This window comes from Stomoxys calcitrans, chromosome 2 (genome assembly GCF_963082655.1).
Source record: "Stomoxys calcitrans chromosome 2, idStoCalc2.1, whole genome shotgun sequence".
NCBI lineage: Eukaryota > Metazoa > Arthropoda > Insecta > Diptera > Muscidae > Stomoxys > Stomoxys calcitrans.
In genome coordinates, this window is record NC_081553.1 from 3,439,246 (window position 1) to 3,454,420 (window position 15,175).

At 37.6% G+C, this 15,175-nt stretch overlaps 2 protein-coding genes across 14 annotated transcripts in view; one reads left to right on the plus strand and one right to left on the minus strand.

The window, feature by feature from the left end:
- LOC106083762 (fasciclin-1) overlaps window positions 1–15,175 on the plus strand; it is a 108,680-nt gene that overhangs the window by 65,860 nt on the left and 27,645 nt on the right. For all 12 annotated transcript variants that reach the window (XM_059361996.1, XM_059361999.1, XM_059362003.1 and 9 more), the window contains 3 exons: window positions 634–730; window positions 841–1,009; window positions 1,191–1,351. In XM_059361996.1, coding sequence (XP_059217979.1) covers window positions 634–730; window positions 841–1,009; window positions 1,191–1,351 — 427 coding nt within the window. The remainder of the gene's footprint in view (window positions 1–633; window positions 731–840; window positions 1,010–1,190; window positions 1,352–15,175) is intronic.
- The window catches only part of LOC106083760 (uncharacterized), a 175,151-nt gene that overhangs the window by 48,736 nt on the left and 111,240 nt on the right, over window positions 1–15,175 (minus strand). Inside the window, exon 18 of one of the 2 annotated variants that reach the window (XR_009396935.1) lies at window positions 10,305–10,491. The exons of the other annotated variant lie outside the window; for it this stretch is intronic. The gene's annotated coding sequence lies outside the window, so the exon portion shown is untranslated. Of the gene's footprint in view, window positions 1–10,304; window positions 10,492–15,175 lie in introns of those variants that run through there. 2 annotated transcript variants of the gene reach the window in all.

Below are 15,175 nucleotides of genomic sequence, written 5' to 3' on the forward strand. Positions count from 1 at the left end.
GTATTAACTCAACAACAGTGCATCGATGAACTTAATAAAGTTTTTAGCGATGAGGCTTCCCCAAGGACCAGTGTTTATCGATGGTATGGTGAATTCAACCGAGGTTGTAATTCACTCCAGGACGAATTTCGTGAAGGTCGTCCAAAATCGGTTGTAGTTCCAAAAACCATTGATGCTGTGCACCAACTGATATTGCAAGATCGTCATGTGACCTATGGCGGGATTGAAGCAACCTTAGACATTAGTAGGACCAGCATACATTCAATATTGCATGAACATTTGATCGTCAAAAAAAAAAAAATTGTTCGCGTTGGATCCCACACAATTTGTCAAAAGTGGTTCGACGCATGCAAAAATGTATCGATCTTAATGGGGAATATTTTGGAAAACAATAAAGCGATTTCGATTGCTTATATTTGCTTTGTGTTCTCTAATCCCGAAATCTGGGGTGTTAATATTTTCGCGAGCCAAGCATGTCATTTATCATTTATTTTCGAGTAAGCATGTCTTTTATTCCAGGGAATTATTACTGACTTGCAATTCCGCAATGATAACTCTAGATTTTCACACATAAAAGAACCAAAAAATAATTGTTGTTGTTGTTGTTGTTTATTTTACTAATTCTACTTCCAGAGTATATCGCTCTCAAGTGACCTTAAAGGGCAAGGAAAACTTGTTCCAATCTCCCGGTGGTCACACTTTTCTTTTGCCAGTAGATGATGGTTTCAAGGTAAGTCTGAAGCGTTTTAACTAATCGCCATTAAACGATATTGGCTCACAAGTTTTTACCTCCAAATAATGAACTACTATTTATGTCTGCTCCCCGCACTTTCCGAATAGGCTACTGCCCGTAGTAGTTTGGTGGATAAAAAAGTCATCGATGGGCATGTCTTATTGAACAATGTGATATTTACAGCGGCCGCACCCATGGACGTACCCCAAACCACTGCCGCCTTCGAGGACAACATCAAAGTGACTGTGACTTTCTTTAAAGAGAAGAATGGTATAAGTAAGTATCCTCCTCGCCCATCCCCCTCCTAGAAAATTGCGAGAAGAGAAAACAGGATAATTGATGGTTTTAAATGGACAAAACCAAACCCCAGATACATTCCAGAACAAAACTTTGTACTGGGAATATAACTAATCTCTACTATCGTATACTTTTCCCCCTCCCTTCTCTTGATGTTCAGTGTATGCGAAATCGAATACCTTGTTGGGTGACAATAAACATGCCACCGGAGTGGTGCTATCGGAAATTGTGGCAGCCAACATTCCCGTACGTAATGGAGTTGTCCATCTCATTAAACGCCCACTGATGATTGTCGATACGACAGTAACTGAATTTCTGCAGGTAAGTCGGCAGGTTGCAACCACTCTTCACACTGCAACATAAAACCACAACAAAAACAATAGCAACAACATAAAGCTAATACGTGTAACACATTGAAACACATACACCGTCTGAGAGAGTGTAAAAATGAGATAAATACGCTAGTGTAGTAGATGTAACCACAAAATCCACTATATTCTTGCAATATCCGATTGGATTTCTCTCCAGCTCTTTGTAAGCAGATTACTTAGCATTATCGAGGCTATGATTACAGCTTTGCTACTTATTAGGCTAAAGTTACTTGAGTTTAGATTAGGCAACTGATAGCTCAGGACTTTGATTTTCCTTTGAGTTTGAGGCCGACAGCACTGGTCGGTATAACACTCGACGCAATGCCAATATTTACAGCCAAACTCTCAGAAAAGCAAAGTCCTTCTCATAGCAATGGCCACGAAGGATAGGGAATTAGGAACACTACACCATCTCTTACACTGCACAACAAGAACTTGTTTCGAAACCTAGCAGTACATTGTCACGAATACCCAAAGACTGATTTTACCTTGAACTGAATTCGCATCCGTTTTCCCAGTCCAACCTAATCCACACACACACACAAAAAAAAGCCAAAGTACATAGACGCATTTTGGCTTTTGGCACAGCACACTATAACAACAATCCGATTCGGTTCTCAGTAAAATCAAAAGCAAAATTTTATTTTAAAATAATTTTTAAAATATAAATTTTATTTTAAAAAAATTTTGGGTGTGATGTAAGTATACTAACAACAAAAATCAATCAACCAAACCAAAAATAATTTCTTTTGTTTAACGAAAATTCATAAAAACAAAAAATGTTTATCAGAAAAAAATATTCGCAATCGGTTATGTTTTATGTTTGATTTTCTGTTTTGTAAAAATAAAACAATCCGAAATATCATTTATATAAAATTTCATTACAAAACGAATTTTAAGCTGGCGGCTACATTGGCGAATGATTTATTATACTCCATAGAATGAAAAAAATGAAGATTCCCAAAATTTCCCCACACGAGTGTCCAACCGAATAACAGCTTTTTGCATATGGAAAAAGAGTACAATTCTAAATATGATTCACAATTATTTGATCAATCATATGCGGAACATTGGTTTTCATAAAAATCTACTTTACTTCAATCCACCTTTCGCATTCGTTTAGGCCAAAAGGAAGTTTCATTTTGACAAGCACATTTTAAGAGAAAGTCAAAGTTTTGCCATGTACAGAAAAAAGGCAACAAAGACCTTTTGCTGAAGAAAAGAGAACAGGAAAAAAACCAGCCCCATGCCCATAGAACACCACCACGCGTCGAGTATTCGTCATAATAAAAAATGTGACCATAAACATTCCATTAAGGAACACTTGCAAAATTCAGCCATATTTATGAGTGCTGTCCAATTCAAGTCAAAGATCAATGATAAGGGATGCGACTCCTGTTTGGGAAGAAGTTCTTACTTGGTTGCTATGCATGGCATAGTACCTAGGTTTGGTTAGGTTAGGTTGAAAATAAGGTGCAGATATTAATCCGCCCCATGCCACTATGGGCATACACCTAAGCCAGTAATCAGCTTGTTGTGCGCTCTAAAAACTATAAAGTAACCTCTAAAAGGAAACTTTTCAGTTAGGAATTCCGTGCTAATTACAAAATCCTTAATTGTTTTCAATACCGCGAAAGCCGGACAATGACAAAGAAAATGCTCCAACGTCTCATCATTTTCCCCGCATGCCTATACTTGCCGCACCGATTTTACATAAGTGAGCTCGTAGTTCTATGTATCCCGTGATGATACCAATAGCTATACTGACCTCCTTCTTGCTTTCTTTCTGTAAAAGTCTCGCTTTCTCACGATCTGTATCCCCCCATAGGATTTTCGTCGTCCTGCCAACCGTTTCGCTTTTCCACAATGTTGCATGCGCATTCGTCGCCCACGCCCTTAACTCGGACTGCGTCGACCCGAAGGGCTTCGGGTTAACCATGTTCATTGACGGCAGTCCTCTGGCCTTCATCGCCAAATCGTCTGCCCTTTCATTTCCATGCATAGTACCTAACAAATCGCCAGCATTTGGAGGAGATAGCCAACGCTGAAAATGGATTCGAAGCCAGGCGTTCAGCGTCATAGGCAGACTTGCTAACCTCTGCGCTACGGTGGACATGCAGTTTTCTGTGTTCGCTTCTGAATATGTTACACGAAACTGAACTGTTTCTTCGTGGGTTGTATTGATCTATCTTCCACTTCCTAGTGCACAGAAGCATATATGCTTCCTAGATAGTACGAACTTAATATCGGAAACAGTTAAAATAAACCAAAAATGTAAATCTTATCATAATTTGGGTTCAATTGCCTGAGGGGAACGCCCCACCCAAAAAAAAACCGAAAGCCCACTGAAACGGGCATATATCGATTGACATAATATGGGACTAAAATATTTTTTTTTTGGGGTAAAGTAGCATCTTGATACAAAAAATAGAAGACAAGTGTCTAGGGGGCGGTCCCACCCCCGGGTTTGGGGGTAATTTTTCGGATGGGGCGGCCCTCCTAAACACTTGTCCTCAAATTTTTGTATCAAAGTGGCACTAATCCCAAATAACTTTAGTATAAAGCCCATATTGTATGGGATTTTGCTTTACTGACCCAGATTTGCTGTACAGAACCAGCAAACAAAGCGAAAATGCAGGTCTGAAAGAGAAAACGATACACAAAACCATGTCTATGAGCTGGACATCAATTGCAGGTATGTGAAAAAGAAATCCACGCTGCAATAGGACCAACACACATGCGTTGGAAAAATGGCACAGTATGTATGACAAAGTGTTGAGATTGGTGAGTGTGCTGTATGCATTTCATAAAGGTTCTTCGCAATTTCTACGTGGTAAATACATTCTACCAATGTTCGGCCTTTAAAGCCCTCACACCTAAAGATTTCGGTTTTTTTTTTCAGTGTTAAAAATTACCGTTCTCTTGGCTATACTGCTGATATTGGTTGGACCTATGAACTTAAATTTTTAGCACACAATAAATTAGAACGGTTTTTATTTTGAATTGAAAGCTTAAAATTCTTTTTCCTTCAAAATCGGTTCATTTTTCTCTCTGTGCATATACTTCCTTTACACATGACAAAATTTTTATTGGAAAAATTTTCTTTCCCAAAAAAAAAAAAAAGAAACCAAACTGTATATTTAGTTCAGGGTTAAAATGAAGTACATCAACAAAATTTTGAAATTTTTATTTTGTTCACTAAGATTTCTTAAGTTTTGTACGTCTATATTCCTGTATTTAAAATGTGTAAATCTTTTGAAGACAATTGGCTCAAGACTATGTTTTTTAGTTAATGATGAAATAGGCAAGAGTATGGTTATTTATTTATTATTTTACGCATTCAGTAGCGTTAAGGTCTGTTTATGCTCTAGTGAATGTAGAACAAATGTATCGTAAATGTAAAGAGGCAATTATTCTTATTACAAAATGTGGCATTTGACATTTCAAACAAAACAATTTTTTTTTTAACAAAAAAGACTTGAAGGTGAGGTATGGTCCGATGTCGGACAACTTTAGGCATAACTCAATGCCAGGTCGGAGAATACGGCAGTCCATGCAGTGATGCGAGATGTTGAGACGTTCCTCCAACTGAAGCAGTACGCAATGGCAGCCTTCTGGAATATTGGGGGAGCATTTAACAACGAGGAGATTGGCCGGCAGCCACTGCCCTGAGCCGCACAGGCAGACAGAATACGGCCAAGGTTCCCTCTTGGACACTATGAATACGGTGGCCACACCGAGGAGGGTTTCGGGAGACAGGGACTGGATTGGGGTTATACTATGACACGCGGAAACGATAGACGGGAAAGCAGATCTGGGGAGAAAGTTACTGTTTTCGAATTCAGTTGTTGGTGTAGCCAAAAGTGAGCAAGCTCGTTCCGATACACAGGACCGATCGCCGCGGGAACGATACGGTCATTGTTGTTGTATGAAGACGCCAATAGATCGTCTGTCATATCGAGTACCGCAGGCACTCAGTATTTAAGCGAAAGTTGTTGCCGTCGGGCCTTTCACTGAGACATTCCACTCGATACCGCCGATTGAAGCATTCCACTATACGCAACCAATGGACACGCCCGGTAACTCTCAGCAGAGCTTCTCGTGATGAAATTAACACACATGAACACCAACTAAACTGCAGCTCAGAGTTTCAACTGATGTGATGCTCATAATCATTCCGGTCGAAATCAGTATGTATATGGCGGCCCTCAAGGCCATGTGTGTAATCCCTGAAGAGACCACAGTTAGACGACATAGTGCTAACATGGATTAGCGGATACGACAGCGCCGTATTGGCGCTTACCCCCTACTCTCTTCTTGTAATTTCTTGTTAACACATATATCTCACTTTTTCATTTGCTTTTCACAACAGTTCAGACTGGCCACCTTTTCGTGATGGGCTACCCATTCAAGTTTAATTATCAACATTAAATTGTAATAATTCCACAGAGAAATCATCGAATAGGAGAATAGCAGTTTTCTTAACATGCATTTTTGGTTTAGAAATTTCTTCAAATTTTATCAGCCGACACGGAAGCGGAACGTAAAATTTTGTTTTTATTGATTCCTACTTTCCGGTTACGGCCGACAGACGTTCGGTGATCGTTGCAATGTGTTTTCACAAAGCAAAACAAAACAGCTGACACGTTTTCCCACATTTACGGTATGTTTACGCGAGCATAGCCAGGCCTATATAATTTTAAAGATTAACGGCCGTATTCACAAAACTTAATGAAGGTTTATTTGACAGTTCTATAAAGAAAATCTGCCAACAAAACCTGTTTCAAATCTACATGAAGTTTTTTGAACACCGGTGTTTTTTCAAACCATAAATCACATATTTCGGTGTTTTAAAAATGACAAAATATTATAATTTCTCATAACCAAACTCTAAAGACCTAAAGTAATCCCAATTAAGCTTCGTTTTGCTTCATATGTTCCCTACAAATTCACTCAAAAAATCCAAATTAGAAATCAACCATCATTTAACCTTCTGCACTATGCGCTTAATTGACTACAACTTTCGAAATTTATCAAATTTTCAAAAAGCAAACCCAACCGAAGGTTAAGAGAATTGTATCAATTGGCCATAATAAATAGTAGGCAGCCCGAAAGCATAGTGTAGAGGTGATCGAAGAATTCGTTAGCGCTCCCAATAGTTAGTCCACTCATACTCGTATTCCATTGTTTGATCACTTACATTGTCTCGTACGTCTACTGCATCAAAGGCGCCGCCGCTCTTCTAATCCATCCACCATCCATTACTTATTGTGATACCTCGTTTTTAGTTCTCTCTATGATAATTGATGTGATTTATTTTTAATATTTGAATTCTTTTTTCTCTGTAAAACTTTCCATCTTTGTTATTGTTATTGTTTTTTTTTTGTTTTGTTTTTGTTTTTGAAAAACGAATCTTTGCCATCTGGATTTGATTGTAAATCTCCGCGAATAAAACCCCACGAAAACTACAAATTGTGTGTGTTTGTGTTAACAAATATTTTGTAGTCCTTTAAGGTAATTACACGTTATTTTCTAATAATTTTATATATATACAACAACAACTACAGCAAGATATTAGTCATATTCTAAAGAATGCCATAAAACTATCAAAAATATTCTTTGCAAAAAAAACCATTGCTAAAAATATACACGCACAGAAGAACATAAGGCTTGCAGTAGATTGAAAAGTATTTTGACTTGACTTAAATCGCTTGTAGAAAATAAGATGGGGTGGCCCTTCAAGTGGCTGCTCATGGGCTACCCTATAATAAAATTAAAAAAAAAAAACCATTCACATAGAACATTGTATTTCTCCAAAGTCTATAAATATTGTAATAAGATAGCTTATATAAGTAAAAGCGTGCCAAGTTCGGCCGAGCTGAATCTTATGGAACCGCTACCACCTGCTCTTTGAACGTCTTTTTCAAATATATATGAGCTTTATCACGTTATTGATCGATATGGACCGTAGTTGTATGACCGCCATACCCGGCACAATTGTTCGAAGTCATAACAATACACCATGTGCAAAATTTCAACCAAATCGGATAGGAATTGAGCCCTCTAGAAGCGCAAGAAGTCAAGACCTATGATCGGTTTATATGGCAGCTATATCAAACTATGGACCGATTTGGCCCATTTACAATCCAACCGACCCACACTTATAAGGAGTATTTGAGGAAAATTTCAAGTGTCTAACATTACTCCATCGAAACCTAGCTTGCTTTCGACAGACAGACGGACGGACTTTTTTTTCTGTTAGCCAACACGCAGGGGATGTCCCCTATGCAGTGAATGCAGTGCATTGCGTTAGTGAGAGGAAATTAGGAATTGGAGGAGGGGAAAAGGATATAGTGTTTATTGACATTTGTCTTAAATCTTTGGATGTCAAAATGGGTGGGGAAAACATTAGCCGGAAGTCGATTCCACATACGAAAGGTTCGGGCGAAATAAGAGTTCTCTCTGTAATGCATTGTGCGGTCCGCTGGTCAATCAATTACAAACGGGTGTGAGTTCCTGGAATGTCTAGTATCCCTGACATACATCCTTACATCAGGAATAAGAAGACGAATATCAGACGAGCACACACCATGAAAGTACCGATAGAACATTTCGACGAAGATAAGGAAGGCAATAGAGTTGGATACCCCACTGTCCTCAATCAACGCCATCGCTCTCCTCTGTACACGGTCCAGTAGCTCCAGGGATGATTTTGAAGCTCCAGCCCATACATATGAGTTGTACTCCATTTTCGGTCTTATGAAAGTTCTGTAGATGTTAAGAAGATCAGACAAAGTTAAGTAATTCTTACACCGTTTAAGGAAGCCTAAACACTTGAATGCTTCTTTCGACACTTCAAATACATGTCTAGCCCAACGGACATCACTTTGTATTTTCATGCCCAGAACATCGAGAGCTTCTGAGCGCTTGAATTTCCAAATGAATAATCAATTGAATTGACTAAAAATACAAATTAACTTACACACTAGTTGATACTTTATTCGGGTTTCACTTGCGAAATGCAATTTTACAGGTAGAAATCGTGAAGAAAATGCTCATATTCCAAAAGGGTTTTAGTTTTTCCTGGATGGAGGTCTTTACAAAGCAAAATAACATAGTACCTCAAAAGAGTGAAATAAAGCATCCCACCATCATCAGGATGGTTATATGTTCGCTTTTCACGAATATATTTATACCCACCACCATAGGTTGGGTGTATACTATTTTCGTCATTCTGTTTGCTACTCCTCGAAAATCGTCAAAGACCCCATAAAGTATATATATTCTTGATCGTCATGACCTTTTAAGTCGAACTAGCCATGTCCGTCCTTCTGTCTGTCGAAAGCTTGCTAATTTTCGAAGGAGTAAAGCTAGCCGCTTGAAATTTAGTATTATTGTAGGTCGGTTGGCATTGTAAATGGGGTATATCGGTCCACGTTGTGATATAGCTGTCATATAAACCGATCTGGGATCTTGACTTCTTGGGCCGCAAGAGGGCACAATTCTCATCCGATTTGGCTGAAATTTTGCACGACGTGTTTTGTTCGGAGTTCCAACAACTGTGTTAAAAATAGTTCAAATCGGTCCATAACCTGATATAGCTGCCATATAAACCAATCTGGGGTCTTGACTTCTTGAGCCTCTACAGGGAGCAATTCCTATCGATTTGGCTGAAATATTGCATGACGTGTTTTGCAATGACTTCCAACAACTCTATTATGAATGGTTCAAATCGGTCCATAACCTGATATTGCTGTCTTATAAACTGATCTGGGGTCTTGACTTCTTGAGCCACTAGAGGGCGCAATTATTATCCGATTTGGCTGAAATTTTTCATGACGAGTTTTGTTATGACTTTCAACAACTGTTCTAAGAATACTTCAAATCGGTCCATAACCTGATATAGCTGCCATATAAAACCGATCTGGTGTCTGAGCCTCTGAAGGGCGCAAGTATTAACCGATTTGGCTGAAATTTTGTACAACGGCTTCTCTGGTGAGAACATAACATACGTGTCGAATATGGCATGAATCGGTTTATAGCCTAATACAGCTCCCATACAAACCGATCTCCCTATTTTACTCTTATAGCCACTAAAGTGCGCAATTCTTACTAGATTTGGCTGAAATTTTATACAATGACTTCTACTATGGTCTCCAATATTTAGCTCAATTACGGTCCGAAATGAACTATAACTTGATATTGTTCCAATAACATAGCAATGTGAATCTTATATGCCCATGGTGGAGGGCATATAAGATTCGGCCCGGCCGAACTTGGCAAGCTTTTACTTGTTCAATTTGGAAAGTATCCCATCAAATTTTCTTCTTACCTTGACATCACAGGATAACATTAACTAAAACCTTAGTTTCGATTATTTTCCGTATTAATTGTAATCTTAAAATTTGCATCAACCAGAAAACAGAAAAAAACATTTCAAAGACTGCTCTCACATTGATCAAATTTACTTTTTGGCAGCATTTAATTCAGTGTAAAGTTTAATTTTATTTAATAAAGAAAAAATTAAAAATAAATAAAAAAATTTCAACTCTTGCCTGAGAGCAAAACAAACGTTGGAAAATGTGGTTGGAAAAATTAGCAATTTTCCAATCAGTTCACTTTGTGATTTGAGATTTAACAACGTGCCTTACTTCTGTGTGTATATGAATAAACTAGTACTTGGTTTAAACAAATGTATGTTCATTTGCTTATATGTGTTATTGGACCCCTTCCCTTTTACTCTATTTACTCTAATTCGTTGGTGATCGAGTTATTTATACACTTGCATGATCTTTTGGTTCTTTACTGATTTGGCCTACTCTATATAAATGCTTCTACATGTGTAATCGGTTTTATTGAAATGAGCTTAGTGAAGACATGCAGAGTTTAGTCATTGACATTTGGAATTAGTTATTGCATTCGCAAGTATCTCGATGCCTCAATGCCTCAAGATATTCAAACTTTAGTTTAATTTAACGAATTGAATTGAGTATGAATTCATCTTCTAGTCGAGTGTTTGAAGACATCTTCCAGCCGGATTTCGATGTTGTTTGAGAAGCCTTAAGCGATTCGAAACCTTAAAATATGATACTAAAAAGATACAGGCAAACCAATTGGAATTCAGCAATATCTCAAATATTATTCAAACTCTGTTGTTGATTATAGTGCTGTTGATTATAGCAGTGATTGCGGTTGCAACAAATGTGTATTTGGATCGATTTGAGAAAATGTTGAACCTTAATTATATCTATTTCGAATTGCCTATTTGATTGATCTTAAATTCACATTTAAGATCGATTTTATTTGAAAAAAAAAACGCTCATTGGATGGCAAGAATGCTCTATAAGAGTTTTTATAGAATTGATGTCTATAGAATGTATGTCTTTACTGGATGAAGTCTACATATTTGCATGTGAAGGATGTGTTTTTTAAATCGCAAATATTAAATTAAGTAGAAATAAATACACCCAAAAAATTCCCAGCAAATATCTTGGAATAAAACATGTGTCTGTTTTGTCAAAAAGTCGATATCACACAAAATATATTTTTTTTTTAATTTCGAATTATTTTGAAATTATTTTGCCAGAATATGACAAACTAACGATTTATGTTGATATTAGTTTAACTGTAATTTAAAAGTCGAGAATTGTGCCATACAAATATTCTATCACAAATAAGCAACAACATTTGAAGGTTTTAGCCAAATCTCAGATATTTGTTGCAAATTATGTCTTCATGTGCATGCATAGGTCAGACGCAGACGGATCAACGTTCCTAGCACAACCCCTTAGTTTTACACTTATCTGGTGCTAGAGCTGATATTTACTGTCTTCAATTCCATAATGTTTCCGAAAACAAGTATGTAAAGTATTTTTGTACCCACCACCGAAGGATGGGGGTATATTCATTTTGTCATTCCGTTTGCAACACATCGAAATATATATATATATATATATATAGTAGTATATATATATCTGTTGAAATCACGCTACACAGACTCTTTGCACAGACTCTTTTTTTGTCCATAAGCAGGTTAAATTCGAAGATGGGCTATATGGACTATATCTTGATATAGCCCCCATTTAGACCGATCCGCCGATTTAGGTTCTTGGGCCCATAAACCCCACATTTATTATCCAATTTTGCTGAAATTTAGGACAGTGAGTTTTGTTGGGCCCTTCAATATCCTCTTCAATTTGGCCAAGATCGGTGCAGATTTGGATACAGCTGCCATATAGACCGATCCGCCGATTTAGGGTCTTAGGCTCATAAAAGCCACATTTATTATCAGATTTTGCTGAAATTTAGGACAGTGAGTTTTGTTAGGCCCTTCAATATCCTCTTCAATTGGGCTAAGATCGGTGCAGATTTGGATACAGCTGCCACACAGACCGATTTCTCGATTTAAGGTTTCGGGCCCATAAAAGGCGCATTATTGACCGATATCGCCGAATCGCTGAGTTGCGTAAGGCCCCTCGACATTTATTGGCAATTTGGCCTAGATCGATCAAGATTTGCATACAGCTGCCATACAGAGCGATTTCTCGATTTAAGATTTCAGTCCCATAAAAGGCGCATTTATTGTCCAAGATTTGCATACAGCTGCCATGTAGACCGATTTCTCGATTTAAGGTTTCGGGCCCATAAAGGGCGTATTTATTGTCCGATTTCGCCAAAATTTGGGACAGTGAGTTGTATTAACTATATTTGCTTACAACTCTTTCATTTTTTTTTTTATTTCACAATTCTCATTTTATTTCTCTTTTGAGACGAAGAATTTTTTGCAATGGAAACATGAAGCCAGAATATACCACAACACCAATCGTAATGTGACGTATTTCGAGCTCATGGTTAAGGAGGTCATCATCGTACACTTTTAGGTGTGAAAGCTTTAAGAAGCGTACGTTGTTAAGTTGTACTTAGAAGTCTTCCCTCCTAAGGTTTGGTATTCTATTCTGCATTTGGCATAAAATGCAAAAAGTTACTTACTTTCTTTACTTTAATTGGCTATGACAGAATATTTGTTCCACTAGCCGAACGTAGAATAGCGTTCCAAGCGCCTCGATCTTCTGCGCTCATTCTAAAATCTCTAACACCAAGTTTCGAGGTGTCTCCCACAACTTGATCTTTCCATCGGGCTTTTGGTCTTCCCGGTTTGCGTGTACCACCGTGTTTGCCTTCAAAAGACTTCTTTGCTGGAGCTTCTTCATCCATTCTGACAACATGATCTAGCCAACGCAGCCGTTGTATTTTGATGCGTGTAACTATGCTATGCAAAATGCAAAAAAGTTAATCTTGCTTAATATCAGAACTGCAATTAATAAAGAAATTGGTGCCTCCCAGCACGAGGATTAGGGGAATGTTGCTTGAATCCACAATGGATCAGTATGGTTATCCAGACATTCTAAAACAAAATTTAGATCAAAGTACGACAACCATTTAAACCAGGAGAGAACTTTTGTCCCAAGGCATACCGCCTTAGAAAGTGGAGAGTAGATAGTAATCATACCACCGAATGAGAACTGAAACCACCCCGTCCTCCCACGGTTACTGGATATAAACCCCGCAGAACATTTACGGGAGATTTGTTGGAGCGTAAAATTCGCACGCATAAAATATCCTCGAAGGAAATGTTAGAAACTGTTATAATCTTAGAATGGTCTAAACGAGGAAGAAGAAAAATCCAGGCTAGTCAATTCAATGCCAAAACTATTCTTTTACGCATATCGTAAACTACTAAAAACTCCACAAATTATTAAAAACTGTATTTAATATAAAAACAAAAATTTTTGACATTTCTGCTGAATTAACTCTTCAATTAATTTGCCTATGATGATGATGATGCCTATAACAGGTGAAATATAAGTGAAAATCTGGAGATGCATATATATGGGAGCTATATCTAAATCTGAACATGTTTCTATGAAATTTTGAAATTTTGTGCGGATCGGTTAACATATTACTAAATTATTGAGTATTAGTCAAATTCGGACGAGAATATATATGGGAGCTATATCTAAATCTAAACAGACTTCTATGAAATTCATCGGTCATCAGAAGAGTTATAAGAGAAACCTTCGTGACAAATTTTGTGCGGATCGATTAACATATTGCTAAATTATTGAGTATTAGTCACAGTCGGACGAGAATATATATCTAAATCTGAACCGATTTTTATCGAATTCATCAGAGATTTGTGCCAAATTTCGTGAGAATCGATTTACAACGAACACATATTCCGTATGGGAGCTGCATCCAAGTCTTAACCGATTTCTTCCAATTTCAATATGCTTCGTCACTTCGTCGATAAACAATGCTGTGCTGGACGAAAATTACGACTGTACTTTGTACACAAATCAACATGAACAGACAGACGGACATAGCTACAATAGATTGAATCAGAAAGTGATTCGGAGTCGATCAATATAAAGGGTGATTTTTTTGAGGTTAGGATTTTCATGCATTAGTATTTGACAGATCACGTGGGATTTCAGACATGGTGTCAAAGAGAAAGATGCTCAGTATGCTTTGACATTTCATCATGAATAGACTTACTAACGAGCAACGCTTGCAAATCATTGAATTTTATTACCAAAATCAGTGTTCGGTTCGAAATGTTACTTATCAGTGAGTCCCTCTGGGTGTTACAAACAAATGCTATAAGTAATAATAACATGTACCACTAGTAGTGGTGTAGGGTATAAACATCACCATGTTTGATTTAGTAACAAAAGCAATTTGTATACCCTCCACCATAGGATGGGGTTATACTAATTTCGTCATTCCGTTTGTAACTGATGGAAATATCGAACTGAGACCCAACAAAGTGTATATATATTCTTGATCGTTTTGACATTCTAAATCGATTTAGTCATGTCCGTCCGTCTGTTTGTCTGTCGAACACACGCTACCTTTCAACGAATTAAAGCTAGACGCTTGATTTTTTTGCACAAATACTTCTTATTAATGCAGTTCGGTTGGGATTGTAAATGGGTCAAATCGGTCCATGTTTTGATATAGCTGCCATCTAAACCGATCTAGGATCTTGACTACTACAATAGATCCTGTAGAGTGCGCAATTCTTATCCGATTTGGCTTAAAATTTGCACGGAGCGTTTTGTTATGACTTCCAACAACTGGGTTAAGTATGGTTAAAATCGAGTTCATAATCTGATATAGCTGCCATAGAAACCGATCTCGGGTTTAGACTGCTTGAGACTTTACAGTACGCAATTCTGTGGCAAGTATGGTCTAAATCGGTTCATAACCTGATATAGCAGCCATACCAACCGATCTGGGATCTTGACTTCTTGTGCCTCTAGAGTGCGCAACTATTAACCGATTTAGCTGAAATATTGCATACAGTGTTTTGTTTAGTCTTCCAACAACTATGGCAAGTATGGTCGAAATCGGTTTATAATCTTATATATCTCCCATAAAAAAACGATCTCCCGATTCTTATCCGATTTGGTTGAAATTTTGCTCAATGACTTCCACCATGGTCTCAAACATCCAAACCAAGCATGGCCTGAATCAGTCCATAGTCCATAATAGCAAAGGGATACCAGACAAAGAATTTGACAAATGCTATCCATGGTGGAGGATGAAATTCGGCCCAGCGGAACTTAGAACGATTTTACTTGTTAAGTTCAAAATTTTAAGATTTTTTTCGATTTCAATAAACTTTCCAATATGTGTGCAAAATATCTTATGCTTTGTCTTCGCGCGACTTAAGCCCTTCCAACTTGTTAAAGTCAAAGTGCCTTAACTGCTT